The sequence below is a fragment of the Ruditapes philippinarum genome, unplaced genomic scaffold (assembly GCF_026571515.1).
Source record: "Ruditapes philippinarum isolate M1 unplaced genomic scaffold, ASM2657151v2 ctg1029_1_1_1_1, whole genome shotgun sequence".
NCBI lineage: Eukaryota > Metazoa > Mollusca > Bivalvia > Venerida > Veneridae > Ruditapes > Ruditapes philippinarum.
The window spans coordinates 321,361-345,220 of record NW_026858064.1 but is presented as its reverse complement, the minus strand read 5'-3'; the positions used below and the strand labels follow the sequence as shown (position 1 = coordinate 345,220).

Genomic DNA, 23,860 nt, shown 5'->3' with positions numbered 1-23,860 from the left:
AGCAAATTCAAGTGTGACTGTCACAAGGATGCTACAGACCATGTTTGAAGTAAATCTGCCCAGCAGTTTCAGAGAAGATGATTTTTGACGCATGACGACGTACGCCGGAGTATCCCCCTTTGATACTAATAGCTCACCCTGAGCCTTCGGCTCTGGTGAGCTAAAAGTAAGTCAACAATTATAGAGGGATAACAATTAAAAATTGTTTTGGCAAAATATTTACAAATATGCTAAATAATAAGACTGAATTAGCATTTGGAATGAAACAGTGACCTTGACCCAAGGGAGTCCAAAAGCAATCCCAAACACGTATTCATATAAGCTTGCTATATACCAAGTTTGATTACAATATCTCATTTCTAACTTTTTTTATTGTCCATAAACCGTTTTTCTATTTTTCAGTAACAGTGACCTCGACCCCAGGAGGTCCAAAATCAATCCCAACCAGTCTTCATATTAGCTTGCTATACACCAAGTTTGATTACAATACCTCATTCGTAACCTCTATGCCAGGTAACCATTTTTCTATTTTAAATAACAGTGACCTTGACCCAAGGAAAGGCAAAATCAATCTCAACCAGTCTTCATAATTATTAGCTTGTTAAACACCAAGTTTGATTACAATATCTCATTTTTAACTCTAGTTAATGTCTGGAGACCATTTTTCTATTTTTAGTAACAGTGATATTGACCACACTGGGTCAAACAACAGTCAAAACCCGGGTTTTCACATAAAGTTACTAAATGTAAGTTCGATTGCATAACAAATTTCTGACCCTCGCCATTGTCTGGAAACCATTTTTCTACTTTTAGTAACAGTGACCTTGACCCCAGGGGGTCCAAAGGCAATCCAAACCAAGTCTTCATATAACTTGCTAGTTACTTAGCTTTCTATATACCAAGTTCGATTATAATATCTCATTCCCATCTCTTGTTATTGCCTGGAAACTATTTTTCTTTTTTAGTAACAGTTTCTTGATCCCTGCGAGTCTAAAAGCAATCCTAACCAGGGTCTTCATATAAGCTTGCTAAGTTTGATTAAGATATCTCATTCCTAACTTGGACCAATGGATCAACAAGCTGACTCCTATATAGCCCTCAGGGTATAATAAAACAAGAGGGCCATGATGGCCCTGAGGTCGCTCACCTGTATATAGGCCCCCAACGTTGCAGGGCCAATTTAACCCAAGGGCTTTTATTTGCACAAACTTGGTAGACACCCATAAGATGTTTCATGCTAAACATCTAAGCTCTTGCTCATTGGGCTTTTTTAAAAGAAGATTTTTTTTAAAGTTTTTACTATAATACATATAGTTAAAAACAATGACACCCCTGGGGCTGGGCCAGTTTTGACCCCAAGGGCTTTTATTTGAACAAACTTTGTAGACACTTACTAGAAGATGTTTCATGCTAAATATCTAAACTCTAGCTATTTGGGTTTTTTCAAAGAAGATTTTAAGTTTTTGCTATACACATATAAAGAAAATCAATGACCCCCGGGGCTGGGCCAATTTTGACCCCAGGTCTTTTATAACTTTGTAGACACTTACTAAAAGATGTTTCATGCTTAATATCTTAACTCTAGCTATTTGGGTTTTTTCAAAGAAGATTTTTTAAGTTTTTGCTATACACATATAAGGAAAATCAATGACCCCCGGGGCGGTGCCAATTTTGACCCCAGGGCTTTTATTTGAACAAACTTGGTAGACACCTATTAGAACATGTTTGATGCTAAATATCTTAGCCATAGCTCTTTGAGTTCTTTAAAAGAAGATTTTTTAAGTTTTTACTATATGCATATAGGGAAAATCAATGACCCCCCCCGGAGCGGGGCCAATTTTGACCCCAGGGCTTTTATTTGAACAAACTTGGTAGACACTTATTAGAACATGTTTCACGCTAAATATCTTAGCTCTAACTCTTTTGGTTCTTTAAAAGAAGATTTTTTAAGTTTTTACTATATGCATATAGGGAAAATCAATGACCCCCTGGGGCGGGGCCTATTTTGACCCCAGGGCTTTTATTTGAACAAACTTGGTAGACACCTATTAGAACATGTTTGATGCTCAATATCTTAGCCATAGCTCATCGAGTTCTTTAAAAGAAGATTTTTTAAGTTTTTACTATATGCATATAGGGAAAATCAATGACCCCCCGGGGCGGGGCCAATTTTGACCCCAGGGCTTTTATTTGAACAAACTTGGTAGACACCCATTAGAACATGTTTCATGCTAAATATCTTAGCTCTAGGTCTTTGGGTTCTTTAAAAGAAGATTTTTTAAGTTTTTACTATATGCATATAGGGAAAATCAATGACCCCCCGGGGCCGGGCCAATTTTGACCCCAGGGCTTTTATTTGAACAAACTTGGTAGAGACTCACTAGAAGATGTTTCATGCCATATATCTAAGCTCTAGCTCTTCTGGTTTTTTAAAAGAAGATATTTAAAGTTTTTTCTTTCGGTTGCCATGGCAACCAGAGTTCTGCATGGAATTAAATTCTTTGAACAATTTTTAAAGGTGACCACCAAAGGAACATTCCTGTGAAGTTTCGATGAAATTGGCTTAGTGGTTTATGAGGAGATGTCATTTAAAGTAAAAGTTTACGGACGGAAGACGGACGGACGCCGGACGAAAAGCGATCACAAAAGCTCACCCTGTCACTTTGTGACAGGTGAGCTAAAAACTGAACAACCCATCAACAACAAATACATCATGTCCACATTTTATTTTCAGCAATATTTAGCACAATCCCATTCATGAACATATACAAAAACAATGAGAAGTACAACAACAAATACAAAAATACAATGTACAACCGTAATCAGCGGATACATAAAACCCTCTGATCAATCCATCAAAATTTATAAAAATTATAAATCAGTCATTAAGGGCGGTGATCTATATAAAAAAGTGTTCAAAGTGCCTGCACTATTATTCGAGATGGCCATGTTAAAAAAAATTAATTCGCTCAATACAAAAGACATGGCTTACACCAAAGATATATTTATCTTAGTGCCAACAAATATGTTGACTTCGATAAATAACAAGTCCTAAGTATATCCCAAGTCCTAGGACTCATGAGTATCCTAAAACCATCAATAGGACTAACGCAAGACCAATTCAATACATATCATTTAGTCACAGACTCAGATTCTGTACCAGATATTTATATGTTTGTGTCAACATATACCTGGGCTGCAATCCATAGAGAGTCTTAGATATATCCAAAGTCCTTGGACTAATGACCAACAATAGGACTAGCACAAGAACAGTTCAATACATATTATTTAGTCAATGACTTGTACCAGATATTTATATTTTTGTACCAACACATACAGACTGCAATCCATAGCTTGTCCCAAGTCCTAGTACTTATGACCACAATCAGACTGATTTAAAACGGTTTTAATACATTTTTTTAAGTCAAAGACTTTAATTAATTTCATTTTCACGAAAAAGAGATACAATGGCACACACTTTAATGTACACACTTTAACAATCTGTTAATGTTCATCAGAAAATTGCTATAAATGTCTTAGTTTTGGTCTAAAAGCTGCACGCCTCCAGATGAGCCAAAATATTTAAACAAAATCAATCTTTAGAAAAATGTATTAAGATCTTTAAAAAAAATCATTTACATGTTATGCGCGATTAATGACTGATTTTGTAATATCAATCACTATTATTTTACTGCGTTACTTACACAGTAAGAGGTATTTATGTTTATTTGACCTCTTTTTGGTAATTTATGTGTATTGTAAGTGCCGTTTGCAATGTGTTAAACTACTTTCTTTGTTCACTTCACAATATTTCATTTTTAAATAAATTTTCAAAATTTTCATGAAAATAAGCATAATATGGAGGCATGCTGCTTTAAGACTAATTTACGACTTTCCATGAAAAGCAACCCAGAGTCGAATGATTATAAAAAAATAGAATCAGTCCTCTTTATAACCCTGATTTTGTAAATAACCATCTGATTAATGTTTAATTTCATTTTGTTGTTTTTCAATCCACACTGACAATTTTCAAATTTCACTTTTTAGTACAATACATACCAAAAAAAAAAAACCACCAAGGTCAAAATATGCAAAAATAGCCCTCACCGTATTACTCATACATAAATATAGTGAAAAAATACTGAAAAATAAGTCATTACTCGTGCAAAACATGTAAACTGTTTGATTTGTTAAATATTTTAGCTCATCTGGAGGCAAGCAGGTTTAATACAAATAAACTGACATCACATAAATTTTGTTGAATACACAAAAATAAAGCAATTCCCATAACACTAAATTTTGAATTATCTCCCTTTGAATTTATCACACATACACACACATAAATGCAATAATACTGTAAAAAGTTCACCATGTGAACAAAATATTTATACAAAATCCTCCAACAATTGTCAATCTATACAATGCAATATCACTGTACATTCCTTGCTTACAATACTTCATGCAAAAATGTACATTGCTGTTCTTTTGCTTTGTCTTTGATGGCACTTTATGTTGATGTCTTTTAACTGTCTAGTGATCTGAAAATAAAGATACTGTCTTACAACACTCGGAAAATGCAAAATTTTAATATTTAATCACATCATGTCTGAAGTAATTAAAATGGATATATGGGCAATATTGTAATTTGAGCAATTTGTTATCTGCTATAAGTAGACACTGTCACTAACATTACATTAGTATAATACTCAACAACTAAACTGAAGGGGAGCGGTGCCCTAGTGGTTAACTTAAGGTCCTGCCTCACAACCCAGGGATCATGGGTTCGAGCCCTACTCTGATCAAGACCATGTTTCCACATGACACCAGTACTGGTTAGTTCCAGGAAGCAGAATCAAAAGTGATTAATATAAGTTGCAAGAACTTGTATTGCAATCCAGCTTAAATAAATATGTTTAAACCAACTAAACATCAAAGAGGTAATACTCACTTTATCTGCCAGATCTAGGACCGCCCCTTCCTCTGTATCCACCACGCCCTCTACCTCCCCTGGAATACATCATACCGCCTCCCTGTCTATTTGTTTGAACCATAGGGTTTTCATTCTTAATAAAATAAATAAAATTGAGTGTTTTTCATGAAAACATTTAAGTTAATTTTTTTCTCTCACTTTTTGTAAAATTTCATCTTTTCATATGTTATGCTGCTTCTAATTTAATATTTCCATTACCATTTTAATCTTTCATGATAATAAATTGCCATAATCAATGTACAAATCTAAAAACATTAATTTTTATCCTGATTTTGCTTCTGACTTTAATTATTCCTGAACACATGACCAGAATCATACCATTGGTAACTAATAAAACATTTAAATACATAGACTGATAGTGAAACATACATATTGGACGATTAACTAAATATTTTTTCCATAAAATAACATATCTTACCCGATATTCATTAAATTCATCCACTGGAGGTGTCACAGCTGTACTCTAGAAATAAAAAAATTGTATTTATAGCATTAACCTCAAATTATACAGCACTTAGTAATCAAACTCGTATATTTCCCTCATTTCATTACAAAAATTTCAGGGGATGTAACTATCTGTCCTCATCTCAGAACTAGGCTACAATTGTATCAAACAGAAATTTTGAAATTGATCAAATGGTAAGTTTTCATTTTTTACATTCAATGTCAAAATTAATGTCTAGAAAAAAGATGCCTCAACCAAGAATTACATTGACCATACTTGGTTAAACTATTCCAATTGGCATTTTATCGGTTAAGTTTTTAATTCCATACCAATACCCTATATCATTTTTTGTTTAGTTTGGTTTTACAATGCACCAACATAATTTAGGTCATGTGGCGCTGAAACAGGAAAGCTGATTTTGACTAACCTAAGGTGTTACATAATTAAAAGTCAAAACCACCTCACCTGCTGGAGCTTAGAGATGCATAGACTCTAATAATTCAACCTCTAAAATTCACACTAAAATCTACCAATTCATTAGTAAATGCAACTTCCCAGCTTCACTGGTGGGGGATGACCTCAGTATCAAAGTATTTTTCAGAATAATAGACAAACAATTTGGTGTATACTAGACAAACAATTTGATGTATAAGTACTTACAGCCCTACGTAGTAATGCATCAATTTCTTCCCTGGATGGATCCGGCTGAAAAATGTATAGCAAAAATAATAACATAAGAATATTTACTTTGTACACATGATAGATATATACATTGTATATCAAGAATAAGTTAATAAATTAAAACAAACAAGACAGTTTCTTTGGGTTTGTTTCTCGCACAAATCTTTATTAATTTATTTCAGGGGATTTAGCCACACCAACACTTAACTGGCATCATATATGTTTTATGTTACAATGTAAGTTCTATAAGTCATGAATACAGATTACAGTTTGTGTGTGTACTGATTCCCACCACGGTATGTTTTATTTTCTATTTTCTTTTATCCAGCTGGCTGCCACCAGTGCAGACCAATATCAGCCAGCACATCCGTTTGTACTGTTGATTATTCAGTCAGGACATGTACTGGTACATATTTTACAAGTTTCCCGTTAGATAAATGATTTTGTCTATATTTAAAGACGGACAAGAACATTTTAGATATTAAGCATGGAAAGGGTTTCGCAATAACTTACAACAATATCATCGTCACCATTTGGCTCCTCATACATCCCCTCATCATAATCATCTCTGTACCTGCTCCTCTCATCTGAAACTTCTCTACTGCCCGATGCTCTACTGTCAAAAGCATCACCAACACGTCTTTCCCCCATGTTATAACTCTGCCTTTCATTCCTATCCCTTCTAAAATCCCCCTGATTCCGGTCATCTCCTCTGAAGTCTTCATGCCATTCCCTGACATGTCTTGAGGTTTCTTCTCCCTCTCTTCTCTTTGTGTCACCAAAGTAACGATTATCCTGTACCTCGACCCTGTCTCTATGTCGATCAGCAAGATAAACATCTTTATCATCTCTCCTCCTCTCATTTGCATGTGGAGGATACTCTCGCTCTCTGCTGTTCCTCTTCATATCCGAACCGCGTCTAGAATACGAACCATACCTACTGGTTTTGTCTCTGAATTCATCAGCTTTACTGCTACCCATACCAAGTCTGTCTGAATGAACATTGTAAGTTCTTTCGTTTCTTTCACTCCTTTTATACAACTCATCATCATAACCCCTGCGATTCTCAAAGCGATCACGATTTTCAAACTCATTCTTATAAGTTTCCCGTTCGTCAAAGTATCTGTCATCGTGAGTTTTGTATTCATAGCTATCTTTTTGTCTTTCTCCAGCAAACCTAGTATCAATCATATCATCCCATTCGGTCTCCTTACCAATAAAATTGTCGTAGTCTTCATCTACACGCCCACTATACCTCCTCACTAGATCATCTACTTTAGCTTCATCAAGAGGTTCATTATAGTCTTCATAAGGAATTTGCTCTTCACCATAAAAGGTAGGTTCTCTTCTGTTATCAGGACGGTTCTCTCGTACTCTTTCTCTTCTGTGAGAATCATCCGTTTCTCTACCTGGACTAGGTCTGCGATCAGATCTTCTTGAAAATCTAACAGTTCTATTTCCAAACTTACTAGCATTGTCTCTCTCTCTAATCTGAGGAGGAGGACTTCTTCTGTCAGATCTGAAAGGGCTTCTGGATCTTCTCCTATCCCTTGCATGATCTCTATCTAAATCTCTATCTTTTCTTCTATCAAATCCTTCACCCACATACTTTCTTTCACCAGAATCTTTACTCATCCTACCAAAAGACGGACTCCTTCGTGGACTTGCTACATTCTCAGATTTTATATCAGTTAACCTGTCTTCATTTCTTAATCGTTTGTTACTATCATTGTACCTAGATTCTCTGTCGTATCTTTTAATTCCTCTGTCTGATTCTCGGTTATCTCTTTGTTTATCTCTACCATCAAAATCTTTGTTGTACTGTTTGTTATATCTATTCTTTTCCTCATCATTTCTTACGTCATGAACTGAATTATTTTTATCAAACCTTTGCCTGTCTTCCACCAAATCTATCTTTTTATTATTAAATGCATTTGAGTTTACAGTTTGTACAATATTAGATTGCTCCTTGTTTCTAGCCCCTGTAATTATCTGTGAATTTGTAGATAAATGAGTTACATTGTTGGTTGTCATGGGGTTAAAAGAAGATCCATACTGAGAGGACGATGGTATTAAAGAAGGAACAGGTCCGGTTAATGTTTGGTTCTGTTTCTGCCAAGGTGGCGGTCTTTGACAAACTGAATTTGGTGGCTGATTAACAAAGTTAGAATGTTGGTTGGTAGATAGCACAATTGAAGACGAACTTGAAATAATAGGTGTGTTTGGAAGAGTTGATGGAGAGCTTGAGTAAACTGGCATTCTTGGAGGCTGCCCATGAGGCATCAGGGGTTGCTGGATTGAGGAAACAGGTAAAGATGATGGTGCTCCTAGGTCTGGTCTAAGATGCGGATTCTGACTCATTTGCGGGTAAGGCATTGGTGGTGGCCTTTGGACCGGATTGGTAGATAACAATGGTCTAGGTCTTGGTCCTGGCACAAGAGGTTGTCGCTGAGGTACTGAATTAGAATTGTAGAAAGGAACTGGCATAGACTGAATTTGATGTCCTCCAGTTACAGCTGGATTATTAGCTACCGGTGGAGCAAACTGCTGAATAGAATTCCCACTAGGAGGTGGAACAGAAACATTTGAAGCACTCTGATACTGCAATTGTGGAGGCATCGATGTTGCAATGGAAACTCCCTGGACTTGCCCTGCTTGTACATTATGTTGAGGATATGGCATGGTAGGAAAGGAAGCTGAGGGAGGGGGACGAAGTGGTGGTGGTCTTAGCAAAGGAGGTTGTAAAGGAGGTGGCTGGACCTGTTGATGAACAAGCACTGGAGCTTGTTGCTGAACTAATGCGGGAACTTGAGCTTGAACTGTCTGAGGTGGCTGTACAAGATATGATTGTTGAATTTGTGTTCCAGGATTTAAAACTGGAGCAATGCTTGAGGGGAAAGTTGTTTGAGCCGGTGGGTTGGTCACATGAGTTTGAGCTGGTTGGTTGGTTAGATGAGTTTCAGGAGGCTTTGAATCTCTTGCAGCTTCAACAGTTACTGCAGCAGGTTGTTCTGAAACTTTTTTACTGGATAATGACCTTAAAAATAAAGTATAAAAAATTATATCAAGTACTAAGCTAATATATCAACACTACTTTTTATTTAGAAAAAAAACAAGAGTTTTTTTTGTATCAATATTACATTGTATTATAGTAGGAAAATATATGGTGCTCCTCACAGCATAAATTTCAGGATTCCTTTTTCTGTCTAACAAGAAATAACATTCAAATTGTAATGTCAATCACAGCTGAGCTATAAAACCGGCTGCAAGGGAAAAAACACACAGAAGTAAAATTGGCACCTTCTTTATTTCAAAATCTAAACAATTAGAATGCAAAATTTTCCATTTTTACAGATCACTTTTCAAAATGATGTCAGCATCTTAACATTTCTAATGCAAGTACTTGATCTTCTATAACAGGCCTAAGAAAAGGTTTTTAGACAAAAATATTATATACAAAAGGTAACTTACGTAGATGCAATGTTTATCTGTATACCAGATGGTTGGGTAGTAGATGTTGCTGTACCATATGCTTTGACATTTTCTGAAAAATTTCAACCGTTCCTACAGTTAATTATTTGACGGTACATTAGATCTCCATCCAAGTTTTAACACAAATGTGGTCAAATATCTGCTGTTGGTCCAATTTTTTTAAAATTTTTGGTTGGGTCATACGTCACACCAACACAATATAGGTGATATGGCGACTTTCCAACTTTACTGGTGGAGGAAGACATTAAATGTCTTGTTGTTTTGGTTGGGTCTTACATCTAACCAACACAGTATAGGTCATATGGCAACTTTCCAGGCAGCTGAGTAGAACCACTGACGTTCCATAACCTAGCTTGATAGTTTTATCACATGTAGAATCTGCTGAGCCTTGCGCTGCTTGCACCTACAGCAATGACAGGCAAGTGGTTTGAAGTCAACTACCTTAACCACTCGGCCACGGTCGTAGAAAACTATGCCGTAATTACTAAATTCTCTGCCAGTGACTTGTTACTTATACCACATGAATGTCAGAATCAGCAGTGAGAGGCAAACGACCCTTTGGCTCAATGTCCAGGATTAAATGTCAAGGAAAAACTCTCCTTGCTCAAGGATACATCTAGCGGCACCTGGAAATCCTGTGCTCTTTCTACTGAGCTAAGCAGGCGGAATTGTTTCATGAAACTCTGAATCAGTAATATTCCTATGATAAAATATCTTTTGTTGATACATTGTATAATATTTCTATCTTTGTTGATATAAAATTTTAGTAAGACTTAATGTTGTACAGAATAAAGTTTTGAATGTTTTTTTTGTTTTTTTGTTTGTTTTTTTTTTAAATGACCCAAAATTGGGGCAAAATGCCAAAATAATAAGCAACTTTGCACCATCATGATTTCATATTCAATGAAAGGTATAAAATATCGACCAGGAGTAACACATGTATATTTGTTAACACTATGGCTTTTTACAATTCATATTGAAAAGTTACAAGCTTAATACTATGAATTCACTTAATTTTCGTGGGCATGAAATTTCGTGAATTTATCACAAAAAACATTTTCGTGAGTTCTGTAATTCAAGGACTGGTTTTCTTCTTACCTTTCAATAAAAACCATGAATATTAGTTCCCAACGAATAATAAGGATTTTGCAGTATTCAGATAAACTAATGATTACCTTGTACTTTAGCAACAGATTTGAATGCCTCCGTGTTTATCTTAAGTTCAAGCATAACTTCTAATTGCGTCGGAGGGCCCTCGATACTCGAGATCTCTTTAGAATATTGCTCGATCAGGGGCCGAGCAGACTGTTTATCCTTCTTGATGGCGTGATACACTGCGTTATACATCTGACGATAATCACTTTTTTTCTGTAAATATACCATGATCGAACAAATAAACATGCCATCATTTTTTTTTTAACCTACTGAAATGATTAATTCTGCCAAGAATTTATGTGGCATTATAAATAATAGTAAATAAACGATTCTTTTTTTTTTTTTTGTAGGGTTTTTATATTGCACCAACACAGTATAGGTGTCATATGACAACTTTCCAGTTTTACTGGTGAAGGAACACTTAAGATGCCCTTCTGTGCATTATTCTAGGCAAGAACGGGTACCTGAGTAAAACATTCCTTTGTTAATTATAATACTTTATTTTTGTTCGGGCCAATTCTCCTACACTTTAAAAACTAATGACTTGAAATTTCATAGGATGACAGATCTCATTGAGAAGAAGTGCTGCACAAGAACTTGTACTTCATGATTTTTTAGTTACTGCCCTTTGTTATTTTTTTTTACTTAATAGGCTTGTCCAGAGCATAACTTGGTCACTATAAGTTTGATCGACTCCAAATTTGGTATGTAAGCTTTTTTCATTGACCTAAAGTGCAGTGCCATAACTAGTTTGAAAGCTTTCGCGCATGATGGAAATCCAAAGTCACTGTCAGGATTTGAACCCACAGCAGTGAGGGGAAGTGAGGAGAAAGTGGTTCAAAGTCAACGACCTTAACCACTAGAGAGTCGATAGGAACTCCTTTAAACTGACAAATTAAAAGAACTTATCTATGCATTTTAAATAGGATATATATATTAATATATAAAGCGATTAGTTTACAAAATAAGGATGTACCATATAATTTATGTTGAAAAACCATATAATTTATGTTGAAAAACCATATAATTTATGTTGACATACCATATAATTCATGTTGACATACCATATAATTTATGTTGACATACCATATAATTTATGTTGAAAAACCATATAATTTATGTTGACATACCATATAATTCATGTTGACATACCATATAATTCATGTTGACATACCATATAATTCATATTGACATACCATATAATTCATGTTGACATATCATATAATTTATGTTGACATACCATATAATTTATGTTGACATACCATTTATGTTGACATACCATATAATTTGTGTTGACATACCATATAATTTATGTTGACATACCATATAATTTATGTTGACATACCATATAATTTATGTTGACATACCATATCATTCATGTTGACATACCATATCATTTATGTTGACATACCATATAATTTATGTTGACATACCATATCATTTATGTTGACATACCATATAATTTATGTTGACATACCATATAATTTATGCTGACATACCATATAATTTATGTTGACATACCATAATTTTATGCTGACATACCATATAATTAAGTCTATGAAGATTTGAGGTCACATGATCGAGGATATTTTTCCACTGTAATTTCTGTTGACACATTGAGCACATGTACCAGGGCTCTTGCTTCACGTCCTGTTTCTGAAACTCTGTTACCCACTGAATACCTGATATAAATAAACAAGAAAAGTGAATCCCTTGAGAACAAGTTTAATTTTACTGCTCAGCCCAACACCGCATTTTGAGGTCTGTGATGCAATGTATATCAAGTTATGAACATACACAGCTGTGGATAAAAAATGAACCATTTAAATATATATTACAACACATATAGACTAGATTGCCACTAACAGTGAGTTAAGATAACTTAAAATGCCATTATTCCTCTATATTGGTAGTTAAGGTAACGTCTTAAAGGGACCCCACCGAGGCTTTTTGACATGATGGGACTGGAAATATTTTGCGACATCAATGTTCCATTTGATGAAGGTCTAGACCAATATCTTATGTGCAAAATTCCATATCATTCACTCACTCCAGAATATATCATATACTCACTCCAGACCCAGACCCGAAATCTAACAGCCTTGTAATACTTTTGACTCAAATATGGATAGAATAGCACAAAAATACATTTTTCAATATATTTCAGAATTCATTTCATAATTATCTTTTGCATCACTTTTTTATTTAAAGTGACCTAGCTGATCTATGTAAAGAAATTCAAATTTTATTTTTTATGCTTTTGGACCTCAGTGCAGTTCCTTTAATGTTTTATAAAGTATGAGTAACTTATCATTTTCGGTGCAAGAAACTAACTAGGAACAAGCTGAAAATTTGAGGTGTTTTATACTATACATGTATAACCAACAACAGGTATTTTGCCATCTTCCTAAGATGAAAAAAACTTATTACAGCGGAATTTGTACTTTAAAAGGAATACATGTACAGTAAGAGAAATTCAGTCTACGAGCATAACAACTGTAATTACTATGTGGAATTCAACAATTACAAAACCGATCATTTAATTTTGAATGTGCATAAAAATCTTATGATAAAAACAAATAGCTGTACAAGTGAGTTATTAGGGTACATGTACATTCTGTTGTTTTCGTCTTCTGTTCTTCGGTGCACCAACACAATATAGGTCATATGTTGGGAAACAGGGGAGATGATTTTGGCTAACCTTGGGTGTGGCAAACTTAAAGAAACACCAGGGTTAAAAACCACCTTATCTGCTGGAGCTAAGAGATGCATAGACTCCAGTAATTCGAACCCATTTAGTCGCCTCTTACGATCACACAGGGATAAACAGTGGCTGCAATTCTGATGCTTCAACCTTAAAGGCAAACCCTTAGCCACAATGAACCTATGTTCTGTTGAAAATATGAAATGTTATCTCTATGGCTTACCAATGACAGGGTAGCGTTTGAAGAACTCCGAGTACACTGTAAGGAACTTGGACTTTCTACTACATTTGATTATGGATTCATTCTGTATCCGTGACTGCAGTATATCTGAAATTATCAAGCAATAATATAGAGCATGCCAGATCTTGAAACAACTGTTGAAAGTAGCAATGAACATGCAGTAATCTGTTACAAAGGTAGCAAAATGTAAACAAAGTAGTATTTTGACTTTAATACATAATACTTATTCACTATAATTATATAAATAGCCAAAGAGCAAAAAAACAAACAAAAACTCGTTCATTTACCTGGCCAATGAGCAACCTTTTTGGAAACTACAACACATCAAATTTAAGAAATTTTCTAAAAATAAAAATGATAGCATTTCATAAGCATAATTGGCCAATAATAGGCTTTAGAAGCATACTTGGGTCTTTAAAGGCATACTCCAATATGAAAAAAATTTACAACCAAAACCAGTATCTATAGATATCACAACATATAAGGTTAAAATGTTCATACTTACTGTTTTCTTTCGTCCAATCAAATGCTTCTTTGTGTTTTGGTGTAGCTGTAAATAGTAACAAAGCTAAACAGTTCAGTATTACATTAAAATAGACCTAGAATTAAATTAGATTGAAATTGCGTAATATCACAATATATTTTATACAGTTATGTCAAGAAATGGTAGAGATAGAGGCTATTAAATGAGTGTAGAATCACTAAATTTATTGAACTTGAGGAGGCTTGCATAATATGATTTTATTAATCTTGTTAAATTTAATATTAAATTTACACTCATTCAATATCCTCTATTTAAAGCACACACGTAGAAAATTGATGGACAAAGGGAGATTACAAACAATTTGAACCTTTCTGGACTGACAAAAAAAAACCATCACAATTTGCCCTAAATGCATGAAACATGTCTATTAATTACTTTTTAAGAATAAAAACACATATTAAAATTAATTTAGTTAACTAAAATGGCATATATACTGGCAACAGAGATGGACTGCCCAAAGACTTTATACAAGGTAAAAATGGCCAAACCAGTGACCAAGGTTTCAGCCAAGTGTCGCGTCCCAACAGTTAATGCACACACCCTGAAGAGGTTTACCACCCTTGCAAATGCGAAGTGGATAAACTCCGCAATGTACCTTATTACTGGACAGTACTTATTACTAAACATGGTACTTGGACTATGGTATGTTTAAACAAGATTATCGAAAATAAAATTCCTGATAATGTCTCATAAACAATCATCTTAATATCCTGAAATTGATACGAGACTTCTGGAAATGGAAGCTGGAAAAGTACATTGAATAAATTCAGCAGGTTAAAGAATTTAGATAACATCCAACCAAAATAGAAATTTTAGAATTTTAGAACAGTAATGTTCTTAAAACAGGAAATGAGAGTACGGACTCCGAACAAGTCTCCAGTCATGACCTACTGTTATTCTCTACCAAAAGTTGACCTATTAATTTTGAATTCAGTGATTCACTGAATGGTACTAAATATATATGCAAGTTGATTTTTATGATGATACTATTTTGATGTCCTGGAGGCCAATAGGACTATTATGAGGAATCATGGAGAAAAATAACGTGTTGCTGCCAAAATAAATCATACATTTCGAAACAAGCTTGACTGACTGATGAGGCTATGCAACTAAGATGCACATACTTTTATCTCAATATAAAAAGAATATTACCCAAGTCCTGGTCAAGTACATTGATTGGTTTGACATTTGTGGGTGGAGCTTCGGTCTTCTTGATACCGAACTTGATGGCTTGAACCCGGCTGCCCCCTTGACTTTCCTCCTCCTCCTGTTGACTCTCGGACGCCTCTGCTTGAGGGTCATCTGTATTACCCCCTTCATCTCCCTGGGTTTGAGTCTCCATTTCTTCCTGTGTTTTGGCATCTTCTGATTTTGCTGCAATATTTTAACCATCAATATGGTAAAAACAGGACCAACTTAGTTTATTTTAGTTGCCTAAGTAACTGGAAAAGTAGAAGATCAATTCCCAAACATGGGTCCATATTTCAACCCAACGGAGAGTCAATTCATAAATGTGAGGCTATCTTTTAGCAAAATGGAAATTAATGTGTTTCATCTTTTAACATAAGGGTAAATATTTCTCAAATGTGGGACTATCTTTAATTCAAGAGACAATCAATTCCCAAAGGTTGGGCGACCTTTAAACACAAGGGGGATATATTTTAACCCAAAGGAAAATCAATTCCCTGAAGTGGGGTTTCTTTAAACCCACTGAAGGGAAATCAATTAATTCTATCAAAATTTATGTTAAGAGTTTTAGGCCTTGAATAGTGACTTAACCCTTAAAGTGCTGGAACCGAAAGCATTAAGCCTTTGCCACCAGTATAGAGCCAGGCCAGCCTGCACGTCCGTGCAGTCTGACCAGGCTCTATACTGTTGGCTTACAAACTTCAATTATTCAAATTGATATCCCTAAAATTGATAATGGACAGTCCCAAAAATGGAAGTGGGACAAGTCCATTTAAAATATTCAGCATGTTAAGGGTTAATATTATCTCTTACATGCTTTATCTCTCCACAAGCGTTCGTTCCTCGCTACTTTTGTCTTTATAGTCCCTGTGCCATCTTTCTCAGCAAATTCCTTTATCTTCTTCGTCAACAGGTGTTTTTGGTCTCGGGTACTTACTATCAAATCATAGACTTCCTCATGGTAAACTCTCTTTAAAAAAATAAATTTTAAAACAAGTGTTAACAACAATTTCTATATAATTATATTCTTTCTTAGGTTCAATCAACTGAGGTTTTTTAACATGACAGGACTCCCCCCGCCCCCCCCCCCCCCCCCCTATTTATGTACCATTTGATGTGGGTCTTCACTAATAACTTGTATGCAAAATTTCAGATCATCAGCTTGCTCTGTTATCATTTTTATGTGAACTAGAACTGCCACTGTCTTGGTGTGAATACCCCGGCATAACACTTTGTCAGTATCAACAGTGGTCATTAAGAGCACAAAGACAACCTCCCTGCTGCCAAATCTGAGGTTAGTAAGCCAGTGTCTTGCTAAGTTATGTATTCTACATGCTTCAAATGTGAAAATGTCAAAATCAATACACTGGGGACAGGCATTCTTAAGCATTTGAGTAGACAAGTTTATTGTAGTAAAAGCCCCTGTGACCTTGACCTTTGACACAGGCACCTAAAAATCAATAGGGGTCATTTACTAGTCATAAACAACCTCAATACCAAATATGAAGACTGTTGACCAAAGCATTCTTTAGCAATTGAAACGTAGAGCTTTTTTTAGTCAAGGCCCATGTGACCATGACCTTTGACCCAGTGACCTCAAAATCATGACGGTCATGATCAGCCTCCATGCCAAATATGAAGACTGTGGGTCAAAGGATTCTAAAGTAATTGGGTGGAAAAACTTATTTTAGTCAAGGGCCCTGTGACCTTGACCTTTGACCCAGTGACCTCAAAATTTATAGGGGTCATCCTATGGTCATGACTAACCTCCATGCCAAATATAAAGACTGTGGGTCAAAAGGATTCTTAATTTATTGGGTGGACACATTTTTTTTAGTCAAAGCCCTCCTGAACTTGACCTGTCACCTAGTGACTTCAAAATCAATAGGGGTCATCTACTAGTCATAACCAACTTCAATGCCAAATATGAAAACTATTGACCAAAGCATACTTAAGCAATTGAGCATTCACACTTTTTGAACTTAAGGCCCCTGTGACTTTGACCTTTGACCCAGTGACCTCAAAATCTATAGAGGTCATCTAATAATCATGACTTGCCTCCATGCTAAATATGAAGACTGTGGGTCAAAGGATTCTTACCTCAAAATCAAAAGAAGTTATCTACTTATCATGACTAACCTGCCAAATATGAAGACTGTGGGTCAAAGGAATCTTTAGTTATTGGGCAGACAAGGAAAAAGTGCCGGACAGCATATCGCCCGATGGCCGGACAAGCTGATTCCAGTATACCCCCCTTACAACTTTGTTGTGCGGAGATATAAGAATGTCAAAAAAATGAAAAGTATTTAAATGATTAAAACTAACAAGAGGGCCATGATGGCCCTGAGGTCGCTCACCTGTATATTAGCCCCCCCCCCCCCCAACGTTGCAGGGCCAATTTAACCCAAGGGCTTTTATTTGCACAAACTTGGTAGACACCCATAAGAAGATGTTTCATGCTGAACATCTAAGCTCTAGCTCATTGGGCTTTTTAAAAGAAGATTTTTTTAAAGTTTTTACTATACACATATAGTTAAAAACAATGACACCCCTGGGGCCGGGCCAGTTTTGACCCCAGGGCTTTTATTTGAACAAACTTTGTAGACACTTACTAGAAGATGTTTCTTGCTTAATATCTAAACTCTAGCTATTTTGGGTTTTTTCAAAGAAGATTTTAAGTTATTGCTATACACATATAAAGAAAATCAATGACCCCCGGGGCGAGGCCAATTTTGTCCCCAGGTCTTTTATTTGAACAAACTTTGTAGACACTCACTAAAAGATGTTTCATGCTTAATATCTTAACTCTAGCTATTTGGGTTTTTTCAAAGAAGATTTTTTAAGTTTTTGCTATACACATATAAGGAAAATCAATGACCCCCGGGGCGGTGCCAATTGTGACCCCAGGGCTTTTATTTGAACAAACTTGGTAGACATCTATTAGAACATGTTTGATGCTAAATATCTTAGCCATAGCTCTTTGAGTTCTTTAAAAGAAGATTTTTTAAGTTTTTACAATATGCATATAGGGAAAATCAATGACCCCCCGGGGCGGGGCCAATTTTGACCCCAGGGCTTTTATTTGAACAAGCTTGGAAGACACTTATTAGAACATGTTTTATGCTAAATATCTTAGCTCTAACTCTTTTGGTTATTTAAAAGAAGATTTTTTAAGTTTTTACTTTATGCATATAGGGAAAATCAATGACCCCCTGGGGCGGGGTCAATTTTGACCCCAGGGCTTTTATTTGAACAAACTTGGTAGACACCTATTAGAACATGTTTGATGCTCAATATCTTAGCCATAGCTCTTTGAGTTCTTTAAAAGAAGATTTTTTAAGTTTTTACTATATGCATATAGGGAAAATAAATGACCCCCGGGGCGGGGCCAATTTTGACCCCAGGGCTTTTATTTGAACAAACTTGGTAGACCCCCATTAGAACATGTTTCATGCTAAATATCTTAGCTCTAGCTCTTTGGGTCCTTTAAAAGAAGATTTTTTAAGTTTTTACTATATGCATATTGGGAAAATCAATGACCCCCTGGGGCGGGGCCAATTTTGACTCCAGGGCTTTTATTTGAACAAACTTGGTAGACACTCACTAGAAGATGTTTCATGCCAAATATCTAAGCTCTAGCTCTTATGGTTTTTTAAAAGAAGATATTTAAAGTTTTTTCTTTCGGTTGCCATGGCAACCAGAGTTCTGCATGGAATTAAATTCTTTGAACAATTTTTAAAGGTGACCACCAAAGGAACATTCCTGTGAAGTTTGGATGAAATTGGCTTAGTGGTTTATGAGGAGATGTCATTTAAAGTAAAAGTTTACGGACGGACGACGGACGGACGACGGACGGACGGACGGACGGACGCCGGACGAAAAGCGATCACAAAAGCTCACCCTGTCACTTTGTGACAGGTGAGCTAAAAATTGGGCTAAAAAATCCATAAAAGCATATATTACTTTATTATCTTTTGCATATCTTTCCTTTTTATGTACAACTGTTATTCTATGTAAGAAATTCAAATTTTATGTTTTTTTAGGCTTTTGGACATCCGTGTATTTCCTTTTATACAGATAGTTTTATAAGCTCAAATTAATGTAGCACCATCAACGTATCTAGCTTTAACAAATAATAAAAAAGTATTTCCTACTCACCAGGTAATTAGTCCTGTGTTTTTTCCCCAGTATGTGTGGGAGAATAGTTGAATTATGGCACATTACCGAGCACAAACTGCACGTGTATTTTGGCTCTTTTTCCATTCTAGGATGAAGTATTTCCCGAACATAGTCCAATCCTACAATTATATTAGTGTTTTAATTTATCTTTGTGTTTTTGCGGTTTTTTTTAATTATTATTATAATTAAAGTTACATTATGCTCCAGGGCTTTTTTTCACAGGTTGGGGAAGCAGCCCTGCCCTTCATTTTGGGGAAAAATTATATGGACTATTTGCATAAGGGGAAGAAAAAAAACTTGATGTTAATTCAATTTTTGGGGAAAACTGCATGATTTTAAAGAATTTTTATTTGTGGAAGCAGTTCTATGACGGCCCCTGCTATAGAAGGGAAAAAAAGCCCTTTTCTCATTTTTTTTATTGTCAAGTTGATCTGAATTGACTATATATCTCAAAAGACTATTATAAATGTGATTGACAAACAGTTGATAGTGGAAAAGGGTTAGGATAAAATTTAATTCTGCCTAAAATATAAAAATTCTGCCACACTTTTTTTTTATAAATTGAATGTTACAGGTAAATTTTGAAAATATTTACAGCAATTTCCTTGGGCCATGCAAATTATTTATTATTTGCTCATGCTAAGTAAATTGTAAAATTGAAAAGAATTATTGCAAAATGCAAACATATTTTGATTTCAACATGTTCACTCACTATATACCCTTGGATGGACATAATGTAACTTTATGATGAAAACTTTGTATTAAATGAACACAACTTGTGATAAGTACCAACCAAAGCATGCTTTATAAAAGAATGGGTAAAGAAATTTGAAACCTTTATAGTCATATATTACAAGTGTTTTTGGAGTCTAAAAATCCTAAACTCATTATAAGTCCTGAAAGCTTTTACCTGTGTGAATGAAGCAAAAGAAATATGAGATTAACGAATAATTTCCCATCCATAAAATGCTTTGCAAGTGTCATGTGAATACTTGACTGAATCTACTATTTTATCACCATATCTTGCTATCAGGGACCACATATTTTTCTTTACATTGTAGTTGATTTAGACAAGCTAAAATCACTTTATTTGTTGACATGAAACATTCTTTGGTACTATTTCCTTAGTTTTCGTTAAAAATTTACATGAATCTGAGCCCTTGAATGAACCCAGCCACATCGCCAGAGATGGTCTCAACTATAAAAATTGGAGTTTTCCCCTTTTCTGGTTAACATAGCAAGATAGGATAAATACAAGGCCAAATTATGTGTCCACACACACGCAGTGATTTAACAAATGTTAATGTAAATTCACTTAATTTTGTGTGTGCATGAAATTTCATGATGTTGTCAAAAAGGAAAATTTTATGAGTTCTTAAATTAATTGTCTTTAAAAAAAAAAGTAAAATGCAAATAATGTTTTAGTTTGGTTTTATGGCAAACCAAAATAATCAAGGTCATATGGCGCAAAAACAGGCTAGATAATTTTGGCTTTTGATTTTACAAACTGTAACCAAAACCAGGTAGTCAAAACCACCTCACCTGCTGAAGCTAAGAGATGCACAGACTCCATTTATTCAAACCCATTTAGTCACCTTTAACGATCACAAAGGGATAAACAGTGGCTGCAATTCTGATGCCTCAACCCTCAAAGGCAACCCCTCAGCCTCAAAGGGGTGGCAAATAATGTAATATGTAATATTTAAACTATTATACAACAGATTTAATAAAAATTTCGTCGGATCTTAAATTTGGCAGATTAATCTTTAATACTATTCCATGAAAAACCACAAACATTAGTGCCCCACAAAAAAAAAATGATTTTACAGTAACTAAACTATCCGTCCCTCAAATTATAATGATTTTACAGTAAATCACCTATCAATGTTGTATCAGTAATACTCTGTGTCTCGATGGCTTCATTATAGAGATCATCAAACTGAGACTGAAAACTGACATCGTACGCTTCAGGTGCTTCACCAGTCTCCTTTGTCCTCACAGGTGCTGGTGCTAAAAATAGAAATACACAGATGTGCTAAAAATAGAAACATTCAGATGTGCTAAAAATAGAATTAGCAGATGTGCTAAAAATGGAAACATACAGAAGTGGTAAAAAAGGAAGTCTGAGTTGATTTTTAACATAAATATATTAATTGTAGTATGATATATAGCCAAAAATAGCCAGCCCGCATAGCTCAATCAGTTAGAGTGCTAGACTTGTTGTCTTAACATTACTTAAATTACTAATCAATCTTTTGGATGAGAATTTAAATTGAGGTCTCGTGTACGAGTGCCTAAACACTTGGCATACTAAAGAACCAGGGGAAGCTTCTGGAATCGGGGCATCTTTCTGTATCTGTATCTTGCACTATCCTCCAAAATACTCATCTGGAGGCCTCGCTCACCCATATGGGCAACCAGAGGCAAGTATAAATAAACTCAAATATATACACGCACACAAAGCCAATGTAATTTTCCACAACCATTATGTATTTAGTACTTTATTACCTTTCACTAAATCAATATGCCACATTTACCTTTTACAAGTATAGGATCACAGTAAACGATCTTGCCGTTATTATCTTCCGGATTCAACATGAGCATGACGCGCACTGAACCTCTACCGATCCTATCCTCCTCCAATCGGGCCTCGTAGTTTGCTCTCTCCACCTGCTGTTTCTTTAACGCTATCACATTAATCACGTCAAACACTTCTGGGTTGTTCTTTTTCTGCAAAATTGGAGAAAATATGTTCTATTTTCTGCAAAATGGGAGAGAAAATATTCTTTTCTCAAAATGGTAGAGAAAATGTTCTTTTTCTGCAAAATGGGAAAGGATATGTTTTTATTTCTGCAAAATGGGAGAGAAATATGTTCTTAGTTCTGCAAAATGGGAGAGAATATTAACATTCTATTTTTAAATTCATCCGGCAAATGTTTACATAATCAACTCATAGGACAAATGTTTTAAAGTCGGCATTTTCTAATGAAAGCACCTTGTTCTCATTGATTCATGACTTCCCATTAATGCGTGACCTAAATAACAGTCTGGTATAAACACTACACGGACATACATCATGCTAAAACTACACCTGTATTAGCCGACACCCAATTCAACAATTTTATATAATCTACATGCGTAACTGAACAGGAGTTACTAAGCTTACCCTAGATTAATATTGAATGTTGATGCAATAAAATTATCAAACACACTTGTAATCAAGCATAAAATATTCTTCTAATGATGTAAAAATTAACACAATACACTGTAGCCTCGATAACTCGCTCTTCACTATAACGCTAATCTCAGTAGAGCGCTCATAGACCTTGGCTCCCAAAAAAAAAAAAAAAAAAAAAAAAAAACTTCCCAAAAAAAATAATTTTTTTTTAAGTAGACTTAGATTTATAGCGCGCTATAACGCTTGCTCAATTTGATAGCCAAGTACAATAAACAATTGTTATTAGGACATTTATGATCGCCAAAGGTGTGAAAAACATGCCCAGGTAAGCGTTTATCCGCTCTTTTGTTGTTTTACCTGTCTTCAAATTGTTTCCAAAATCTCAAATTCATATCATAACTGTTACATTGGCATTCGGTGGCGAGTATAAATAAAATAAAATTCACACACATATCTTTGACATGTAAACCTCGCTGTATTAAATAACCCACAAGCCCAAAATCAATTTCAAATCCTGCACTGTAAATAGAGCGGCCATGACAGGAAGTAATTGGCGTTTGATTTACTAGGGGACACAACTAAAGCTGGACTGTAAATTACAGTGTTATTTACAGTCCAGCTTTAGTTGTGTCCCCTAGTTAATCAAACGTCATTACAGTAATGGCTACCTGTTTTACACTACATTCATTATTTATAATTTTCTTTCGAAAGTTTTTCCTTTCTTTTAAATATAATTAGTATTATTTGTGAATATAATATATGTTTACATCATTGAATGGTTTAAGAAAAAGATAATGTCGATATTCATTGAACAGTAAGTAAAAAAAATCAGCGTTATATATATATGCAGTGGGTGGGGTAATGCGGTAATTTCGCAATGAGCGTTCTAATGAGAGCCTCGTTAGAACGCGGTGTTGAGACATTGGACCCCAACATGAGCGTTTTAATAAGGCTGAAGTGTATTATGAAACATATTGATCAGATCAGAATCATGAATCACCCAGAGAAAGGCATATACAGAAGTTACCCATATGATAAAATGTTGGTCAAGTTTGTTTGTTCG

At 35.0% G+C, this 23,860-nt stretch overlaps 1 protein-coding gene across 2 annotated transcripts in view; it reads right to left on the bottom strand.

Moving 5' to 3' along the window:
- Positions 1–2,707: 2,707 nt before the first annotated feature.
- Positions 2,708–23,860, bottom strand: part of LOC132751966 (uncharacterized) — a 36,030-nt gene continuing 14,877 nt past the window's right edge. Inside the window, exons 14-28 of one of the 2 annotated variants that reach the window (XM_060742194.1) lie at positions 22,157–22,349; positions 21,498–21,629; positions 19,599–19,738; positions 16,254–16,410; positions 15,405–15,626; positions 14,214–14,258; positions 13,691–13,795; positions 12,306–12,445; positions 10,784–10,976; positions 9,588–9,660; positions 6,630–9,153; positions 6,096–6,140; positions 5,409–5,453; positions 4,949–5,063; positions 2,708–4,557 (exon numbers count right to left, since the gene is read on the bottom strand). In XM_060742194.1, the coding sequence (XP_060598177.1) occupies positions 4,950–5,063; positions 5,409–5,453; positions 6,096–6,140; positions 6,630–9,153; positions 9,588–9,660; positions 10,784–10,976; positions 12,306–12,445; positions 13,691–13,795; positions 14,214–14,258; positions 15,405–15,626; positions 16,254–16,410; positions 19,599–19,738; positions 21,498–21,629; positions 22,157–22,349 (4,128 nt within the window). In that variant the 3' untranslated portion in view covers positions 2,708–4,557; position 4,949. The remainder of the gene's footprint in view (positions 4,558–4,948; positions 5,064–5,408; positions 5,454–6,095; positions 6,141–6,629; positions 9,154–9,587; positions 9,661–10,783; positions 10,977–12,305; positions 12,446–13,690; positions 13,796–14,213; positions 14,259–15,404; positions 15,627–16,253; positions 16,411–19,598; positions 19,739–21,497; positions 21,630–22,156; positions 22,350–23,860) is intronic. The other variant, XM_060742193.1, reaches the window with a different exon arrangement.